At 44.2% G+C, this 19,107-nt stretch overlaps 1 protein-coding gene and 1 long non-coding RNA gene across 2 annotated transcripts in view; one reads left to right on the plus strand and one right to left on the minus strand.

Moving 5' to 3' along the window:
• The window catches only part of LOC138949122 (uncharacterized), a 77,021-nt gene that overhangs the window by 57,104 nt on the left and 810 nt on the right, over positions 1-19,107 (plus strand). The window lies entirely within an intron of this gene.
• LOC138949116 (dentin sialophosphoprotein-like) lies at positions 1,322-15,024 on the minus strand. Its single transcript, XM_070320874.1, has 2 exons — positions 14,867-15,024; positions 1,322-3,958 (listed from the first exon to the last, which is right to left on the minus strand). The coding sequence occupies exons 1-2, from the start codon at positions 14,909-14,911 to the stop codon at positions 2,093-2,095; spliced, it is 1,911 nt and encodes a 636-aa protein (XP_070176975.1). The 5' UTR covers positions 14,912-15,024; the 3' UTR covers positions 1,322-2,092.

A 19,107-nucleotide genomic window follows, 5' to 3' on the forward strand; every position in this document is an offset into this window, starting at 1 on the left:
AGGTTGTGGTGTGTGGTGTGTGTGTTTGTGGTCGCTCTCTCTCTCTCTCTCTCTCTCTCTCTCTCTCTCTCTCTCTCTCTCTCTCTCTCTCTCTCTCTCTCTCTCTCTCTCTCTCTCTCTCTCTCTCTCTCTCTCTCACACACACACGCACACGCACACGCACACACACATTCACTTTCAATGATGTGAGCATATTTCTCGGAGGAATACCTTCGAGAAGACAATATCCATTTAAAAGATGTTATGTTAAGTTTGGCCATTGTGTTCATTTCAAAATTAAGAAGTGATCTTAATGAGCTTCAGCGGCAGCGAAGAAAAAAGCACACGAATTTGAACTACATCGTACAGTGCACTATCTAATAATGTCCAACTTTCATCACAGCAATATCCGACCCCTCATTGAAATATATATATGCAAAAGAAATACATTGAACTAATATTAACTCTCTCTCTCTCTCTCTCTCTCTCTCTCTCTCTCTCCAGGGCCGGACCCAGGGGGGGGGGGGGGGGTTCCAGGGGTTCCCGAACCTCACCCCTGGAAAAAGCATGTACCTTGCTTTGACTTTTACTAGTTTTAGCACCAAAACAATGCTGCTCTTAACCCTCAAAACAAGACCCAGAATGCACCAGATTGCACAGATTTTAACCGTTTTTCAAAAATTTTCCGGGGGAGCATACCCCCGAACCCCCCTAGTTCGCGCGCCTGCTTTGCAGGCGCGCGCTTGTGGCTTCGCCACTTCGCTGATTTGCCCCCCCCCCCCCAAAAGGAGGAACCCCCCCCTTACAACTCATTTGGTCCGGCCCTGCTCTCTCTCTCTCTCTCTCTCTCTCTCTCTCTCTCTCTCTCTCTCTCTCTCTCTCTCTCTCTCTCTCTCTGTGTCTGTGAGTGTGTGCGCGCGCGTGCGCATGACGAAGTACTGTTAGCTTCCTGAAGTTACACATATTATTGACGTTAGTAATGATCTCCCCTACTTCATCATCTAAACAGTATACTGAATCAACGATTAAAAAAATCAAACAAACAAAATCATCAAATGTAAGCAACTGCGCCGAAACCAATATCGTAAGTTTCAGAAACAAAAATTGAAAGAGCACAGTCCGATTGCAGTAAGCAGTAAAACCAAGAACGTCTAAAAAATAAACTAGTCACGTGTAACTTGCTTACTGATACTGATTTCGACTGAACTAAACTGAATGAGAATAAGATCTGAACAGACGTTGCTGAACCGAACTGTCTAAACTACCCAACTTGAACTGCATTGAACTGAAATGTCAAAATTGGTCGATCTGAACTGCGTTGAAACAACCCTGTGTTCAAAAATAACAAACTACCTTCTGCCAGTCATTTTGTGTCACGGGCGGTCACAAAGTAATAGACGAAGTCCAGAAATAAATCTGTCGGGGTTGTACGCGTTGTGAAAGAGTGAACACTTGTTTTACAATACTTTTGCAAGCTTTCCACACGTGTTCCTTGTCCACATGTTTCAGACAAACCCCTCGCTAGTGACTGCCCCGTAATGTCATGTGGGAAAGTTGGACTCCATAAAAGCAAGGGCATTCACTCTTTCACAACCCATACAAACCCGACAGAGTTATTTCCCATCATCGTCCGTTGCCTGTCACACAGTCCGTGGTAGCTTGTCACATAATTGTAAAATAGTGCTAAGTCACTGTATTAGCATGGTGGGTCGCCGTTATCCGGGGCGTTGCTAGGATTTATTTTCCGCGACAAATTTGCCAAAAAATGTTTTGGCAATTTTCGAAAGTTTAAGGCAGTTCTAGGCACCTTGTTTTACACCCTGTGAAAAAGTTCGGCAGGTGTGCCAAAATCACGGCAAACTTTTCGGCGGAGATTCGAGAGAAATGTTGGCGTTTTGTCGACTGCTCTCGCTAAATGATATCCCTGCTAGATTGCTTGTCGCGTGTGTAGTCACTAACTACAACTATTAGCTTAGTGCATCGCAGTCTGTCGCAAAATCCGCTGTTGCAGCCGTTTGCCACAAACCCTTCTGCCGTGTCACAAAACAGCCTGGGTGAACTGAAATGTCTAGCACTGCAATGTTGGTCCGACTTGCTGGCATCAAACAAAAATCTACACCGTAATCACAGTCACTTTTTTGGCAGATTTCCTGTCTTGTTCAACACTTTCAGTGGGCGCAGCCAACTCCCGCGCATTCGCAGCGTCTGATCTGGAAACCCGAGACCGCGGTTGCAGGAGACTACTAACTCTTCGGAGGTTTTCGGCGTATTCATCACGATCTCCTGTGGTGGTGGACAGTCCGGAGCTTGTCGAAGCATCTCTCACAGACTCAGAGCGGCGTCGGTGGCGATCTTCCGCTGAAGCATGTCTGGCAGAGTGATTTCCACCGACTGACCTGACGCGGGACACACGTTTAGTGTGATTCCTGCGATCACCTGGTGGAGTTTGAGATCTTTTGCCTGAAGAACGGCTATCCTCAGGACCGCCGTCAGGTGTTGTTCCACCAAAGGATGTGTTGTGATCGTATCTCTCTTCTTCTGAAGGAAACACTGCACTGTTCTCAGGATTCGACGCGCGTTGACGTCGGTATGGGTTGTTCTGTGGTGACCTAGTTTCCGGTTCTAGGTCATAGTCCTCTCTGTCCCTGGAAGAACCATCGGGCGACACGTGCTGATGAGCTCTCCTAGGACTTGTGTCTGTTGGTGATCCTCCTGAGCGCAGTGCGTGTGGCTTTCGTGCACCACTGGTCAGTTCTTCAGGCAAGAACTTGGGTCTGGGGATCCAGTGACCAGCACGGCTATGCTTCCAGTCTTCGTCCTCCGATGCACTGTCACGTCTCGGTTCGCTGGAGCTCTCTGCGCTTTCCTCCCCACGCAGCTGTCTTCGTCGTGCGCTCGACGCTCTTCCGTTCTCGTCCGAGCGTCCGCTGTTTCTGTCGGAGCGGTTCCGATCACCTGACGGCCGTGCGATTAATACGGGGTCTTCTGAGGATGTCTGCGATGAAAATGAGCGTGGTGTGTCTCGTGGGTCTGAGCTATCGCTGTTCCTGTCCATGTCGGCTATCAGCTGCATCACCACGCTCATGTCCAGGTCGTCAGGGACTGCTCCTGGGATGGGAGTAGGGGCTCTCTCTTCTCCTCCGTCCAGAACCTCGCCTCGTGGCGTGTGGGCGACGTGTTCCAGTGTCGGCGTGTGGGCGCTGTGCTCGCTTCTGGGTGTTCCAGGATCATCTCCGCTCTTGCTAAGCACCAGCCAGTTCTCACCCCCCGCCTCCGTTTCAGGCCCATGGATGTCGTAATCTGCAGCCGAGGCGAGAGCGTCGTCATCATCGTCGAACAGAGATTCATCATCGTCAGGCAGAGGAGCCAGGAGTCGTGGCGGGGACCCTGGGGAGGCCGGGACAAGGCCAGCTCCCCTCTCGCGTTCAATGTCCTCCAGGATCCGCCTCTGGAGCTGGACGTCCACCGCGCCTAGGGGAAAGTCGTCGCTAGAGTCCAGGCTGTCCTCCAGCAGCCTGTTCCGTCTGGTCAGCGTGTCCAGGTAGAGGCGGCCCATGGGCACGTCCCCAAAGGCCTCCAGCAGGCTGGGGTCAATGCCCCCGGACCCGTCGCTGAGGTGCTCCCAGGGAATCACCACCTCAAGCACATCATTGGGCAGCCAGGACGACGACACGCTGCTCGACGTCGAGTTGGACCTCTGCCGCCGGCAGCGAGGCTTGAGTGCCGGAAGCTTGGCCATGACCTTGTCTCGGAAGTCCTTGTCGTTCTTGAGGACGGCGAGACCTCGCAAGGGAATCTTGACACGCGTGCGGCAAAGCGGACAGGGGAAAGTGCGGCGGTGTTCGTTGTGGCTGACAAGGCCCTGCAGACAGGCCAGACAGAAGACGTGGTTGTTGCCGCACGGAACGGTGCAGGGGTCTGTGGGCACGTCCTGGCATACCGCACACTCCTCGTCCCGCCTGCTGCTCTTGCCTCGCTTCTGGCAGACAATAAACAATATCATTAGGTTTTAGTATTTGTGTGTGTGTGTGTGTGTGTGTGTGTGTGTGTGTGTGTGTGTGTGTGTGTGTGTCAGTGTGTGTGTGTCAGTTTGTGTGTGTGTGTGTGTGTGTGTGTGTGTGTGTGTGTGTGTGTGTGTGTGTGTGTGTGTGTGTGTGTGTGTGTGTGTTTTATGTCGACTGAACGCGTGGAGCAGAGGAAAGAGAAGAAGAAGAAGACAAAAGTCTGACAAATGAGAACGAGACCATGGAAAGAAAGAACCACACAAACACGAAAGCAAAGCCACAACCATAGGACATTTAACAAAACCATCCCGTTCGAAGTACAGTCGATGAATTTAGGAATCTACCATGAAAACACAGCTACACTATAGCCATCGATGCTGGTTTTAAACACACACACACACACGCTACCCCCCCCCCCCACACACACACACACACACACACACACACACACACACTCACTCACATACAAGCACACTTTTAGTAAGAGAATACCGATATTTTCGTACCTGCTTCGGCGCTGATTTCATTTTCCGTATGTGGGCGTGCGTGAGTTATGTGATTTAATTTGTGTGTGTTCCTGTACGCGCGCGTGTGTGTCAGTGTGTGTGTCTGTGTGTGTTTGTGTCTATGTCAAGTTATTTTGGGAACAGTTTCCTTGACTTTGGTACCCGGTGTAGTATCCCGTTTAGTCCCCCCTCTGAAAAGGACCTCCGGGGATTTTCAGAGCTAAAAAGGGCCCCCGGGGGACTTTTTCAGCTCTAAAAAGGTCCGCCTTTACCGATCAAGCCTCGTTTTCGATTGGCCGCCCTACAGCAATTTTGGCACCCCCTCGCATCCCAGATAGTCTCCCCCCCCCCCCCCCTTTTTTTTTCCAAAGCAATTTCGGGCTAATTATTACACTGTATCATCACGTGGCCCAGATGTCCACTGGGAGAAAATTGAGTCAAAAAACAATTACATATAAACTTCGACCCATAGATCTATACTCGGGGACCATGTCCATGACTTCGACCGCTTCGCAACGCCTTTGTGACATCGGATAGTGACGTCACTTTGTTCTAAACTTAAAGTTGATTCAAGATGGACGACAGCTTGTTTGCTGAAATTGCAAACTACAAACGCGATAAAACTAAATGTTGAGAAGTTGAAAGTGGGAGATGAAAGTAAACACCCAAAGTAAGATGTAGTACTGCGGAGCCGCAGTCAAAAAGGGGGCGGGGAGGACTTTTTCAAAGGGGAGACCATCTTGGATGCGAGGGGGGGGGGGGGGCAAAATTGTTGTAGGGGGGCCAATCAGCAAGACAGCAAGACCGTATACTCGTAGCATCGTCAGTCCACCGCTCGTGGCAAAGGCAGTGAAATTGACAAGAAGAGCGGGGTAGTAGTTGCGCTGAGAAGGATAGCACGCTTTTCTGCACCTCTCTTCGCTCTAACTCTCCGAGCGTGCCTTCAATCCAAACATATCACACCCATACGTCCCTGGAATCAGGGACCAACAAGGAACAAGATGAAAGTGTTTTTAAATTGATTTCAAAAATCCAACCTTGATCATAATTTCTACATCTCCAACACTCAGAGCCGTCTCCAATCCAAACACAACACACCTATATGTCCCCGGAATCAGAAAATGACGAAGAACAAGATGAACGTAAATTTGGATCGCCCCCAAAAAAACCTTTTTTTTTTACAATTTTCAGATTTTCAATGACCAAAGTCATAAATCAATCCTCAAGCCACCATGCCGAAATGCAATACCGAAGTCCGGCCTTTGTCGAAGATTGCCTGGCCAAAATTTCAATCAACTCGATTGAAAAACTAGGGTGTGACAGTGCCGCCTCAACCCCCACAAAAAGCCGGACATGACGTCATCAAAGACATCCATCGAAAAAAAGAAAACCACGTCCGGGGACACCACTCCCAGGAAGTCTCATGTCAAATTTCACAAAGATCGGTCCAGCAGTCTAGTCCGAATCGCTCCACACACACACACAGACAGACAGACACACACACACACACACCAATCGAAAACGAGGCTTGATCGGTAAAGGCGGACCTTTTCACAGCTGAAAAAGTCCCCCGGAGGCCTTTTTCAGAGGGGGGACTAAACAAGATGCTTCACTGACCGGATTCTTTTTCTTTTGAGGATCCCAGGCAGTGGATATTATGCAAAATGTGGAATGCAAATGGCGGCTGCTGTTTCCTTATTGGCCGGTTAAATAATTATTCAAAAGGAAATTATTGAATTACACTCTACTATGTAAACAGATAAGCATACGAAAAAGCAGTTATGTAAGCATAGGCCTACGATAAGAAAAACAAGTCGCGTAAGGCGAAATTACTACATTTAGTCAAGCTGTCGAACTCACGGAATGAAACTGAACGCACTGCATTTTTTCACCAAGACAATACAGCTTCGTCAATTGCCGCGAGAAGGAAATCGCTCACGTGCAAAATGGAGTGAAATAGACAAGCAAGAATAGCGCGGTAGCGTATTGCGCTAAGAAGGAAAGGGCGCTTTTCTGTATTCTTGTTAACTTTCTGAGCTTGTTCTGAATACAACATATCATATCTATATGTTTTTGTAATGTGGAAATAATAAAGAATAAGATATCATTTTTGGATCGATTTCATAAATTTTAATTGTAGTATTAATTAATCTATTTTCGTTAATTGTGATCACATTTTAAGAGTAAACATGATATATGTATACATTTTTAGATTCAGAATTTGATGAAGAATACGATGCAATCAATTTTAAATCTGTTTGCGAGAATTTGATTTTAATGACAACTTTAATGAGCAAACTCATAAATTATTTTTTAAGCCTTAAAGCTGAAATACAATACCAAAGTCCGGGCTTTGTCGAAGATTACTTGACCAAAATTTCAACCAATTTGGTTGAACAATGAGAGCGTGACAGTGCCTCCTCAACTTTCACAAAAAGCCGGATATGACGTCATTAAAGACATTAATCCAAACCATGAAAAAACCGGGTAGAGATATCATACTCAGGAACCCTCATGTCAAGTTTCATGAAGATCGGTCCAGTAGTTTCTCGGAATCGCGTTATACACACACACACACACACACACACACACACACACACACACACACACACACACACACACACATACACCACACCCTCGTCTCGATTCCCCGTCTATGTAAAAACATTTAGTCAAAAATTGACTAAATGTAAAAACGATTTCCTAAATGTAAACAGTTTGTAACTGTTGATTCGTGACAAACTGATTTATGTGTAAAAAAAAAACAGCCAGCCCATTTGTATTCATTTGATAAAAACATACACAGTTAGGGTCCTCATAAACACAACAATATCAAGATGGCGGAGAAATCGATTTAGAAACCAACACTGACAACAGTCAATACTGCCATACTAGCATGAAAACCTGTTAAACATATCGCGACGTACCCCTTAAAAAAGTCCAACAAAATATACAAGGAAGGTGTAACTGTTTCTTCAAAACCACTGCATTGGCGAACCACGACCTTGAATATCAACTTGCCCGACCTCATAAACCCCAGCTGAATTCTACTGCACGGGCCATGAATAGCAAACCTGTTCAATGAGAAATTGTATAGGACTCTCGAAAATTCAGCTTGAGTAATACAGCTCCGTTATTCATGTTGTATTGGCAATGAAAAGGCAGATTGAGCAATGCTTGTAATGCAACAGAGTACATGTGTAGAGCAAAAGGGACACTATGTCTTAATGTCAGTTTAATATCTACTGCGTAGGCCTATTTATTGATGGCCGCAGGAGCCACCACCCCCCCCCCCCCCCCTCCCCATCTCAGTTGTAATTTGTAAATGAGGTTTTCAGCCTTCAATCCACTATTTAACATAGTAAGTAAGTCAAGCTTTTCAAACCTTACTAATAATTGCTTTGATGTTTTGCTGATGTTCAGTTTATTATTTAATAAAGATCTCATGGTTCACAATTTGATATTGTTTTTTCAAAAACTTGCGTGTGTTCCATTTCAAACTAACCTCAATGTGAACTCCATTATTACTGTCACATCTGTTTTACAAATTACACCCATAATCCCAACCAACGCGCAAACACACACACACACCACAACTACACACATATGTACTCGTTACCATTAGCCAACACTCGTCACAACACTAATAGACTACGAAACAATCTCTTCGATCATCTCTGCGCTGAGTCGGTCACACTTTTGCTCACCCCTGCCAACAATCTCAAACCGTAACAGCACAGAATATCGTCCATACCGGCAACCAATTATTACCATGTCCCAAATAGTATTGTATCTCGTTGGTTAAACACATCACAATCTTACAACCACCACAACGAAGACCAAACATCAAAAACAAAATTTACATTGTATTTGTAACACCCTCTTCATGACGCTTTCATCACAACGATCACAAGAATTAACATGCACCATGCGCCTTGCTCTTAAAGTTGCATAACCAACAACCCATGACCGCCAAACCGTCTCCTCTCTCTAACAGCAAAACTAGTGTGAAACATAAGTAATCAATTTATCCACTTGACTATATTCACAACAGGGACCGTCCTATCACTCTTCTTTGCATGTTTTTATGCCTACGGATTTTCAAATACTCTGCAACACATGTCACCCAAATTCAACATGTGCCCGTACAATACCGCTTCTTTTATGAAAACATTGCTTCGGCCATGTTGATTTTAATCAACCAATTTTCTTGTCTTATCCTTGTAGTTGGCTTATTGATCCTGTTCGGCACATCGAGGGTGAGTGTGTGTGGAGGAGTAGGGGGAATCGAGGGGGTACCCTTGGCGCGCCCGCGTGTATGTGTGTTTGTCTGCCTCTCTATCTCTTTCGTTTCGACCCCGACCCCCCCCCCCCCCCCCCCCCATATGCGAACGGGCCAATGGCCTCGCAGTAAACCGCAATTATTGAGTTCTAAGTTATCGCTCTCTCTCTCTCTCTCTTTCTCTCAGGCTCTCTCTCTCTCTCTCTCTCTCTCTCTCTCTCTCTCTCTCTCTCTCTCTCTCTCTCTCTCTCTGTCAATCCTAGCAAATATCCGAAGCGTAAAGTACTGGTTGAGACTTAACTGTATGCCGGATTCGAGATATGCAAAGATGTCATACATCATGTTAAAAAACGCAGTTGAAAGGGGAAAACAGAATTGGGTCTCACAAGCTAAATGCCTCCTTTGCATGAATGGATTTGGAGATGTGTGGTTGAACGGGTCTGTAGGTAGGCAGGCCCTTCAATCAGGGGTGGGCTTATGATATGCTGGGTGATCTTAGAATAACCCTTTTTAGCGGATGAGCGTATGATACGAAGAGCGGGGCACGAGGTGAGTGTCTGCAGAAAAAATGTAATAACTCCTAAAATACTAATTATCCTGCAACCATATTACAGTTGTCAAAACCCGAAATGTAGCGCTACTTATTCACGTTGCTCTTTTTACAAAAAAAATGCGTATCTATTGAATAACTATCCAAAACACAAGGCAGGTCGCTGATTTGTGGTCGGGTGCTCTTATGAAATTCCCCCTATGCGCTTATGATAGCTTGATTTTTCGGACCGGATGCGCTTATGACTGGTTTTTCGCTGCACTGCTTAGTTCCCACTTTCTTTGCTACCTTGTTGCTACTAAAACGTATACACATTATTTTATTTAGCCCTTTGCCGCGACAAGAGAGCATCAATGGTTTTAAACATATTTGTGATGGCTTTTGTCATTTGGAACAACTGCGTTTGCAGCATGCTTATAGCCATCGCGTATTTGGATGACCTTCAATCCTGGGCACACTTGGATTTTAACCGATTGACTGTTTCTTTCTTCATGACAGACGATTTACGCAGGTCCTGTACTCTGGAGCTGAGGATTTTTACAACGGAGTGCAGGTCAGCAGGTTGCAAGTCCTTGTTTTTTACCTTTGCGATTTTCTCTTTGATATTGTGAAGTTCCTCCTCTTTTCTTGAAACGTTTCGTTGTATGTCGGTGGGGTTTCACCCCCCCCCCCCCCCCCCCCAAAGATCTATGTCACCATGACAGGCTGTTAAAGAGGAATTTATCTTTTTTCCATCAAGGGCAACTTTGACCAGTTTCGATTTGGTGTTTTGAGAAAAGTGGTCCACACATTCATTTAGTATGCCGGGAGAAATTTTCGGCTTGTTACTGGATTCTTTGGATAATCTCTGAAGGCTGGGTACAGCAAAATTTATATTGTATGCTCTGTCAAAATCACATTTTTCACTTTTTGTCTTGGTTCTTTTCACTCCAGGTTCTATCTCATCTGTATCCACTCCAGGTTTGGTCTCAGCTTCTGTCATATCCACTCGATCTTCTGTTTCATCTCTATCCGCTCCAGGTTTGGTCTCAGCTTCTGTCATATCCACTCGATCTTCTGTTTCATCTGTATCCACTCCAGGTTTGGTCTCAGCTTCTGTCATATCCACTCGATCTTCTGTTTCATCTCTATCCACTCCAGGTTTGGTCTCAGCTTCTGTCATATCCACTCGATCTTCTGTTTCATCTGTATCCACTCCAGGTTTGGTCTCAGCTTCTGTCATATCCACTCGATCTTCTGTTTCATCTCTATCCACTCCAGGTTTGGTCTCAGCTTCTGTCATATCCACTCGATCTTCTGTTTCATCTGTATCCACTCCAGGTTTGGTCTCAGCTTCTGTCATATCCACTCGATCTTCTGTTTCATCTGTATCCACTCCAGGTTTGGTCTCAGCTTCTGTCATATCCACTCGAACTTCTGTTTCATCTGTATCCGCTCCAGCACCTGTCAAAAGATTATCCCCATGTTGTGCCAGCTTTCTATCTTCTTCAGCTTCTCTTCCATTCATGAAGCGAATGAATCTGCCATGGAATAAGCGATAGCCTGTGTGCCAAAACAGAAGGGACTCTTTACTGTATCTCATTCTTTTTTTGTCTCCAGTGGTGTAATAGTTCACAACGTCAAGAAATAACCGAAAGGCAATATTATCAAGGGGAAAATGTCCTTGAATTATCATTTGATGAAAACTAATCCATTCACTTATCAAGCCGTTTTCAGCCAGAATTTGTCCAGCCTTTTCGGCAAGGTTATTCACAAAATAGTTAACCGCACTAGGAGTGTGCTCTTGGGGATGTTTATCGTCATTCTGAGACACTGGCTCTTGATTGCCATTCTGAGATGCTGGAGTAAGCCCAATGGAATTTGGAATTTTATCCACTATTATTTTGTTTTGATCGGTTACAACTATTTTGCAGCCTTTCTCAGCGCACTCTTTTGGTGAAAAATCGAATGCTTTTGTGCATAGCCTCCGCTTGCCTGTCTCCGTGTTAAGCTGAACAAAACAATACCGAAGCTTATGTGCTTCATGTTTATCAACTGTGTGGGTTATGATTTCTTTGAAGATGGAGAACCCTTCTCCACAATGGTAAGATCATTCAGGTCATCAAGCAAAAAACTAGGCAGCGCAGCGAAAAACCAGTCATAAGCGCATCCGATCCGAAAAATCAAGCTATCATAAGCGCACAGGGGGTATTTCATAAGAGCACCCGACCACAAATCAGCGACCTGCCTTGTGTTTTGGATAGTTATTCAATAGATACGCATTTTTTTGTAAAAAGAGCAACGTGAATAAGTAGCGCTACATTTCGGGTTTTGACAACTGTAATATGGTTGCAGGATAATTAGTATTTTAGGAGTTATTAAATTTTTTCCGCAGACACTCACCTCGTGCCCCGCTCTTCGTATCATACGCTCATCCGCTAAAAAGGGTTATTCTAAGATCACCCAGCATATCATAAGCCCACCCCTGATTGAAGGGCCTGGTAGGGAATGTGCGTTTATTAGAACATTACAGCAACGTCTGCAAGACTGCTTTGAGCAAAACTGGCACTGTAAACTTGATACAAGTGTGAGATTTGATGTATACAGGATGTTTAAAGGAGAACTTGAAAAAGAAAAGTATCTGGGTGTCATTGAAAACCAGTACATACGCAAAATGTACACAAAGTTCAGACTGGGCATTACACCATTGAAGGTAAATAAACTGCGCTATAATCCCGAGTGCGCTGAATCCAGAAATTGTACATTTTGTAAATCAACTGAAGAAAATGAAAACCACTTCCTGTTTAAATGCCCAGCTTACAATGCAATCCGTCAAAAGTTCATTGGTGCTTGTTTTGACCTTGACCAGTTCTCCAACTCATCGTTGTGTATTTTACAGACTGACAACAAATTACGACTGATTGCATTGTCAAATTATGTGTTCTACGCGTTTAGACAAAGAGAAAATCAATTGTGAAATAGACCGGTATGATCGTACAACCCAAAATCCTTGTCTTCATCTTACTGTATTTTTATATTTAGTCAAGTTTTGACTAAATATTTTAACATCGAGGGGGAATCGAAACGAGGGTCGTGGTGTATGTGCGTGCGTGTGTGTGTGCGTGTGTGTGTGTGTCTGTGTGTGTGTGTAGAGCGATTCAGACTAAACTACTGGACCGATCTTTATGAAATTTGACATGAGAGTTCCTGGGTATGAAATCCCCGAACGTTTTTTTCATTTTTTTGATAAATGTCTTTGATGACGTCATATCCGGCTTTTCGTGAAAGTTGAGGCGGCACTGTCACGCCCTCATTTTTCAACCAAATTGGTTCAAATTTTGGTCAAGTAATCGTCGGCGAAGCCCGGACTTCGGTATTGCATTTCAGCTTGGTGGCTTAAAAATTAATTAATGACTTTGGTCATTAAAAATCGGAAAATTGTAAAAAAAAAAATAAAAATTTATAAAACGATCCAAATTTACGTTTATCTTATTCTCCATCATTTGCTGATTCCAAAAACATATAAATATGTTATATTCGGATTAAAAACAAGCTCTGAAAATTAAATATATAAAAATTATTATCAAAATTAAATTGTCCAAATCAATTTAAAAACACTTTCATCTTATTCCTTGTCGGTTCCTGATTCCAAAAACATATAGATATGATATGTTTGGATTAAAAACACGCTCAGAAAGTTAAAACAAAGAGAGGTACAGAAAAGCGTGCTATCCTTCTTAGCGCAACTACTACCCCGCTCTTCTTGTCAATTTCACTGCCTTTGCCATGAGCGGTGGACTGACGATGCTACGAGTATACGGTCTTGCTGCGTTGCATTGCGTTCAGTTTCATTCTGTGAGTTCGACAGCTACTTGACTAAATATTGTATTTTCGCCTTACGCGACTTGTTTTTCTTCTCTGTTTGTACTTCTTGTGCTAGGTGTTGATTTTAAGTTGCCTTGCTTCCGGACGGTCAAGTCGACTTTGTTCACATGCTAACTATTTCTCCCCCTTGTACATACACTTTGTGCTTGATGTAATAAAAATTCGCCTTCGCCTTCTCTCTCTGTGAATGTATATGTGTGTCTCTCTCTCACACTCTCGGTTTATTTCTTAGTCTGATTTCGGTCGGCAGATGAGGTGGAGGCGGATACGTACGTATACACCTGCGTCAGTGGCAGGTAATCTATTCGTGTATGTATGCCCAGACACTTGATATAGTAAACACACATTGTCTAGAGCCTATACAAGGAAACATACACACCCCTTCACTGGCGGAAAAACACCACATACACACACGTTAAGTCATGAGACAGAAAGTCCACATTATAAACACAAAGCGAAAGAGGAGGGAGAGAGAGGAGAGCGACACTGACAGCCTAGACAGAGAGAGAGAGACTGAGAGAAAGAAAGAGAGAGACTGACTGACACACACACTGTACTGTGTACACACATACACGTACATACACACAGACACACACACACACACACACACACACAAATACACACTATAGACACACACAAATACACACACAAGATAAAACATGTTGTGTCAGTCTGACCTCGAACAGAGATAATAGAGTCAGAGAGAGAGGGACACGTACACACGTACACACACTTGCGCGCGATATTCCACCACCACCCCCCACCCCACACACACACACACACACACACACACACAAGCACACAAAACGGACATATCAACAACCTGACACTGCATGACGCACCCTCAGGCAAACAGACAGACAAGAAAACCTGGACACAAACAAACGATCCGACATAGGGACAACACACCACAACAAAACCTATCCATTGATCTGTTGCGAAATCGCTTAAGCGACTCGCCAACGGCGCTGTTAGACTGAAAAACACTCTGTCGATATCACTAGGGTTGCTAACTGCACAGAAACCAAACAACAGACGATGTGGATCAGAAGTTACGTGCGTGGAGTGACAACAAAGAAAACAGACAAGTGGAGGAGTTACGAACTAAAAAAAACCAGACCTATATCTTGTAAACATAGTGAGCGCCTGTCGGTAACACGGTATTATCTTCAGCAGATTTTGCCTGTACGCTAACACTGGAAAATACTCAGTACACGAGCTGCGTTATATTAAATCCCTGTTAAGTGTATAGCTCTTGCTTCTGCATACAACTTTACTGACGTAATACGGCTTGGCACTACAGCTGGTCGGGCTGTTAGCAGTGTTTGAACTGAAATAATCCACCCAAAAATAAGCCCCTAGTTTTTAGTTTCACAGCCTTTACTCAGTTTGGGTTTAGAGAAGCTACCAACATGTGTGAGCGTGTATTCTGTCACTGTGTTAACACTACCAGGAAGTCACAAGAACACAGTCACAAAGAACCTGGGTAGTAGGCCAGCATACAAAACATGTATCGTCCACGAACCTGAACAGCGAAACTGGGTACATTTTTTGCATGTCACCCGACGACATGCCTACCCGAACACAGACTGAACCTCCTGTCTACTTCAAGCACCCGTAACAAGTTTTCACCTATTTCTTGTTGTGTCTACAATCTCAAACACAAAACGTTAGTCCATACCTTTGATGGCTTGGAGCAAAAAGCGAGTTTTCTGAACAGGCTCATGGTCCCACGTCCAGTGTCAAGGCCTGTAATGTCGGTGACAACAGCCGTGGTACGGTGGGAAATGTTCCCGTACCGTGTACACTTTCCGGCTAATCAGTCAGGGGTACAGCGATTTCAACAGACGGGTCCGGGATCTATTTTTACCTTCTCGTCACCGCTACTGTGCGAGGCTTTGGGCGCTTTTTTCACAGGCACAGGGAAATGATAATTTGATACAATGTGTACAGAGAAGAGGGTGTGCGTGCGTCCTTAACCTTTGCCGGATGCCGCTTTTGACTACACACTCCCGACGATGCGGGTTTGTCTGAACCCATACATTTGAAAGAGGGTTTTTACCGTTTATTCCTCTAACGACGATGCGGGTTTGTCTGAACCCATACATTTGAAAGAGGGTTTTTACCGTTTATTTCTCTAACGACGGGACGGGGTGGGTTCAGGGAAACCCACAGCGCTACTTCAGTGGTTGCATCGAGTTTCTCCCTTCACCGACCTCTTGCAGGGGAGGGAGAGGGGGAGGGAGAGGGGGAGGGAGAGACTGAGAGAGACTGAGAGACTAAGAAAGAGAGAGAGAGAGACTAAGAAAGAGAGAGAGAGAGACTAAGAAAGAGAGAGAGAGAGAGACTAAGAAAGAGAGAGAGAGACTAAGAAAGAGAGAGAGAGAGTCTAAGAAAGAGAGTGAGAGACTAAGAAAGAGAGAGAGAGAGAGACTAAGAAAGAGAGAGAGGGAGACTAAGAAAGAGAGAGAGAGAGACTAAGAAAGAGAGAGAGACTATACTAAGAAAGAGAGAGAGAGAGAGACTAAGAAAGAGAGAGAGACTAAGAAAGAGAGAGAGACTAAGAAAGAGAGAGAGACTAAGAAAGAGAGAGAGAGAGAGACTAAGAAAGAGAGAGAGATACTAAGAAAGAGAGAGAGAGAGAGACTAAGAAAGATAGAGAGAGAGAGACAAATAAAGAGAGAGAGAGAGACTAAGAAAGAGAAAGAGAGAGACTAAGAAAGAGAGAGAGAGACTAAGAAAGAGAGAGAGAGACTAAGAAAGAGAGAGAGACTAAGAAAGAGAGAGAGAGAGACAAAGAAAGAGAGAGAGAGAGACTAAGAAAGAGAGAGAGAGAGACTAAGAAAGAGAGAGAGGGAGACTAAGAAAGAGAGAGAGAGAGATTAAGAAAGAGAGAGAGAGACTAAGAAAGAGAGAGAGAGAGAAACTAAGAGAGAGAAAGAGAGACTAAGAAAGAGAGAGAGACTAAGAGAGAGAGAGAGAGAGAGAGAGAGAGAGAGAGAGAGAGACTAAGAAAGAGAGAGAGAGACTAAGAAAGAGAGAGAGAGGGAGAGACTAAGAAAGAGAGAGAGAGACTAAGAAAGAGAGAGAGAGAGACTAAAAGAGAGAGAGAGAGACTAGGAAAGAGAGAGAGAGAGAGACTAAGAGAGAGAAAGAGAGACTAAGAAAGAGAGAGAGACTAAGAGAGAGAGAGAGAGAGACTAAGAAAGAGAGAGAGAGAGAGACTAAGAAAGAGAGAGAGAGACTAAGAAAGAGAGAGAGAGACTAAGAAAGAGAGAGAGAGAGACTAAGAAAGAGAGAGAGACAGAGACTAAGAAAGAGAGAGACTAAGAAAGAGAGAGAGAGAGAGACTAAGAAAGAGAGAGAGACTAAGAAAGAGAGAGAGAGAGAGACTAAGAAAGAGAGAGAGAGACTTAGAAAGAGAGAGAGAGAGAGACTAAGAAAGAGAGACAGAGAGAGAGACTAAGAGAGAGAGACAGAGAGAGAGACTAAGAGAGAGAGACAGAGAGACAGACAGAGAGAGAGAGACAGAGACAGTCAGACAGTCAGATAGACGGATAGACAGACAGACAGACAGAGCAACTGACAACAGACATACAGACAGAGAGATACGGACAGACAAACAGAGAGACAGACAGTCTCTTGGAGACAAACAGGCAGACAGACACTGTTCCGCCGCTTTGGTAATTATGGGTGTAGCAGAACCCGCGCCGTCGGCAGAGGGATAGTTACAATCACTACTACTCTTTAAAAGTATGGGTATGTGTGAACCCGCGCCATCGGTAGTGTTTATGTAAATTATCATAATCAATTAATTCTGATGTTTTGTCATGTAAACACTAAAAATTTGCAGACAGAGAGCAAATTAGGTGTGTGAGAGATACTTAAAATTTCAAAACGATACCTTTAATGGTTCCAGAGTTACAATGATTTTAGTGTGTCTCTGGGTACAGGTGAACCCAGGAAGCACGGCAAAGGTTAAAATGAGAGTAACATAAGTAACCCGCCTATACGATACGGGGTCACACAAGAGATGCAGTGAAGCGTTTGAAGCGACGAGTGTTGCTTGGATAAGACACAGTACATGTATAATATGTCCTTGCCCTATGATGCGGCAAGTTGTGTTTACGTACACCGACTTGCTGTACGCGTGCATCAGTAACCACCACCCCCCCCCCCCCCCAAGATATTATCCTCACTGCGTTTTTGTATGTGACGACTGACCCTTTTCCTTGCATGAAGCTAGAGTGTGTTTCAGTTTCATATTAGGGAATGGTGTGTGTGGGTGTGTTTGTATGTGTGTGTGTGTGTTTGTGTGTGTGTGTTTGTGTGTGTTCGTGAGTGTGTGTGTTTGTGTGTTCGTGTGTGTGTGTGTGTGTGTGTGTGGCGGACGCCCGTCGGTGCGTGCGCAGCGTGTGTGCACGCGTCTATTTGTGTGTCTGTGTGTGTGTGTTTCTGGGTGCCCGCATCTGGCTGACTGGCTGTCTTGCTGCCTCTCCGTGTGACTGTGTGGCAACATGGAGCAGTGTATGTGTTTCCATTATCCATTTTCTTACTACATTAATTCCAAACGGAAGGGCTGAAGACGAAAGGCAATCCACTGCTTATTTTATTGTCCATGTAAACAAACAATTAAAAACCACACACACACACACACACAAGCAAAAAACTCATTGATTAATGTTTACGCTTCCAAGCTTAAATGCAATCCCAAAGTCCTGGCTTCGTCGAAGATTGCTTGGTAAAAATTTCAATGAATTTGAGAAAATAATTATGTCACCACAGTGCGGCCTCAACTTCTTCAAAAGGCCGGATATGACGTCATCATAGCCATTTATAGAAGAAGAAAAAAGAAAACTTGCGGGGATATCATCTGGGAAAACTTCGTTGTAAAGTTTCATAAAGTTGGTCTTGTAGTTTTCCGGGAATTGCTGTCCACACACACACACACACACACACTGACAAACACCCACCCACCCAGCGTTTTTTGCATCTGAGAAAAATTGTTGAATCTCCTATTTGTACTTTCTGCGGACAGCAGGAGGAAACGCTAGAACATCTTTTTTGGGACTGTACAAAAACACAGGCTTTTTGGAATGATTTCCTTCAGTGGATGCGAGACAATTTTGTACATTGTACTAATGTTAGACTGTATAAGCAACTTATTATCTGTGGCTACCAAACAAACTGTGTGACGGACAAAACCTTTGATTTGTTCCTTCTAATCGCAAAATACCACATTTATACATCTAAAATACGTGCGACCTGCCCCCATTTTCAGGTTCTTGTTTTAACTCTAAAACAAAGATTTTTGGCAGAGAAGCACAATGCATTGGTTAACAATGAGTTAACTTCTTTCAACAGAAACTGGAGTCTGTACACGCATGCGTTTGAATGAAATGTTTATTTTTTTTTTAATTTTTTTTTTTAACTGTAAAGCCTGGTCACCGCTCGATATCCTCTTTCTCTTCTTTCCCTGATCCCTATTCTCTTCTGTCACTCTTCTTTCTTCCTCTCTCTTTTCTCTCTATCTTTTTTGTATTGTCTGTTTATATGCGTGTGTGTAAGTGATATGGTTGAGATGGTTTCAATTAGATATTTGCTACTTTCGTTACCCTATGTGGACTGTTTTGACCTGTCTTATGTTGTCTTGTTTGGAAAAGAAAAAAGAATAATAAAAAAAAAATAAAAAAATAATTAAAATAAAAAACACGTGACTTAAAGGCACAGTAAGCCTCCCGTAAACCATCACAGATGCGGTCGGGCTTTTGCACACAGTACAAGCACCCTTTCATTTGGGCGCTTACCGATTGAGAACATCCTGGGTGCCCTCCGTGAAGAGCGAGCAATTTTCAAAGAATTTATTTTTGCGTGGTTTATCTTACCCCTGAGCCATCGTGAACCCGTGTGATCCAGTTTCCC

Source organism: Littorina saxatilis, linkage group LG15 (assembly GCF_037325665.1).
Source record: "Littorina saxatilis isolate snail1 linkage group LG15, US_GU_Lsax_2.0, whole genome shotgun sequence".
Lineage (NCBI taxonomy): Eukaryota > Metazoa > Mollusca > Gastropoda > Littorinimorpha > Littorinidae > Littorina > Littorina saxatilis.

What these genes read in the sequence shown, in the direction of transcription:
- LOC138949116 (XM_070320874.1), bottom strand. Translation starts at nt 14,911, where the DNA reads ATGAGCCTGTTCAGAAAACTCGCTTTTTGCTCCAAGCCATCAAAG. An exon ending in TTTGCTCCAAGCCATCAAAG is followed by an intron (nt 3,959 to 14,866) that starts GTATGGACTAAC and finishes ATTGTCTGCCAG; the next exon opens with AAGCGAGGCAAGAGCAGCAG.